Below are 2,065 nucleotides of genomic sequence, written 5' to 3' on the forward strand. Positions count from 1 at the left end.
ATTTAAAAATTAAATTAATTAAAAGTAAATTTTWAAAATTAATTCCATTAAAATTAAATAGGTTATATTTTATATATAATATACAGATAGTATATCATACATAAAACATATATAATTAATATAAAATTAGTATATAATATATATAATATATAAAAATAAAACAATAAAAATAAATAGGATATATATTATCTATATAATATATAAAATATATATAATTAATATATAATATACTATATAATATACATAATATAGATAAAAATAAATAAAACTAAATAGGATATATATTATATATAACACGTAATATAGATATATAAAAAAATAAAATGAATAAAATTAAATAGGATATATATTATACATAATATACATATATAGTATATATATATAATATACTATATAATATACATAATATATATAAAAATAAATAAAACTAAATAGGATATATATATATAGCACGTAATATAGATACATAAAAAAATAAAATGAATAAAATTAAATAGGATATATATTATATATAATATACATATATATTATATATAATTAATACATAATATACTATATAACATATATAATATATAACACATATAATACATAATAATATATTATATAATAAAAATATATATGTGTAATATAAAAACCAACAAACCAACCAATGAGCGAACAAATTAATAAATTAATAAGGAAGAAGCCGTCACTCACCATGCACTTGTCGCACTGGATCATGAGCCCCTCGTCCTTGTAGAGGCCGCAGACGCAGCGGATCACGTCCTCGTCCTTCTCGTGGCCGCCGTCCTTGTCGCTGACCGAGGCGTCGCTGCTGTCGGCCTCGCTGCCCGTCTCGCCCACGATCTCGTCGATCTGCGCCGCCGCCTCGTGCCGCGCGCTGTAGTACGCCTTGCGCAGCCGGCACACGTCGCGGCCCGTCGGCGACTTGCGCCCGTAGTACTTCTGAAAAAATTTAAAAAAATATATTTCTTACTTATTTCGCATTTATTTTCAATTTATTTCCAGTTCCAGACAGTGGAGCTCCTGTCCATGTGTTCCTGCAGCTGCATGTCCTGGCCTGTTGGTGACTTCCTGCCGTAGTATTTCTGAAAAATTAAAAAACAAACAAATTTCTTATTTATTTCTCATTTGTTTTCCATTTATTTTCACTTCCAGCCAGTGGAGGTCTTGTCTCTGTGTTCCTGCAGCTGCACATCGCAGCCCATGGGCGACTTCCGCCCGTAGTATTTCTGAAAAAATTAAAAACCAATAAAATTTCTAACTTATTTCTCATTTGTTTTCAATTTATTTCCACTTCCAGCCAGTGGAGCTCCTGAAAGTGTACGTCGCGGCCCATCAGGGACTTCCTGCCGTAGTATTTCTGAAAAAATTTAGAAAAAAACCCAAATGTGCTTTATTTCCAATTTATTTCGTATTTATTTCCACTCCTGCCAGTGGAGCTCCTGTCCATGTGTACCTGCAGGTGCACATCGCGGCCGGTAGGGGACTTCCTGCCGTAGTATTTCTGAAAAAAATTTAAAAAAACAATAATTTCTTATTTATTTCTCATTTATTTTCAATTTATTTCCACTTCCAGCCAGCGGAGCTCCTGTCCGTGTGTGCCTGCAGGTGCACGTCGCAGCCCATGGGGGACTTCCTGCCACAGTTTTTCTGAAAAAATAAAATAACCCAAAAGTTTCTAATTTATTTCTAATTTATTTCTAATTTCTTTCCAATTTATTTCCAATTTATTTCCATTTTATTTCCAATTCCCATCCCGTTTAGCTGTGGTCCGCGTGTGCCTGGGATGGGTTTTCCTATAAAATCATTCGAGAAGAACACATCCCTACTTCCAGTTCACCACTTTTCATGCCCTCCAAAATTTAATTTATATTTTTTTTCTTATACCCAGCGATTTTCATTTCAGAACACTCCTCACCTCGGCGTTCCTGAACACTTTGAGCATGTCCCCATCGAAAGCCTCCACGGTTTTGTAATACCCGGTCAGGATCTGCTTCTCAATGGTGGCCAAATCCAAAGGGTCGGAGATTTTCTCGTAATAATCTGCATTTCTGCAAAAAAA

General features: G+C 33.3%; 1 protein-coding gene across 1 annotated transcript in view; it reads right to left on the reverse strand.

Moving 5' to 3' along the window:
* Positions 1–696: 696 nt before the first annotated feature.
* The window catches only part of LOC130587573 (histone-lysine N-methyltransferase ASH1L-like), a gene marked incomplete at its 3' end in the record, with an annotated part of 3,634 nt that continues 2,265 nt past the window's right edge, over positions 697–2,065 (reverse strand). The window contains exons 4-5 of the mRNA XM_057388553.1: positions 1,922–2,054; positions 697–945 (exon numbers count right to left, since the gene is read on the reverse strand). Coding sequence (XP_057244536.1) covers positions 697–945; positions 1,922–2,054 — 382 coding nt within the window. The remainder of the gene's footprint in view (positions 946–1,921; positions 2,055–2,065) is intronic.

The sequence above is a fragment of the Malurus melanocephalus genome, unplaced genomic scaffold, assembly GCF_030028575.1.
Source record: "Malurus melanocephalus ecotype Western Australia unplaced genomic scaffold, MMel_1.1 scaffold_2098, whole genome shotgun sequence".
Taxonomy (NCBI): Eukaryota; Metazoa; Chordata; class Aves; order Passeriformes; family Maluridae; genus Malurus; species Malurus melanocephalus.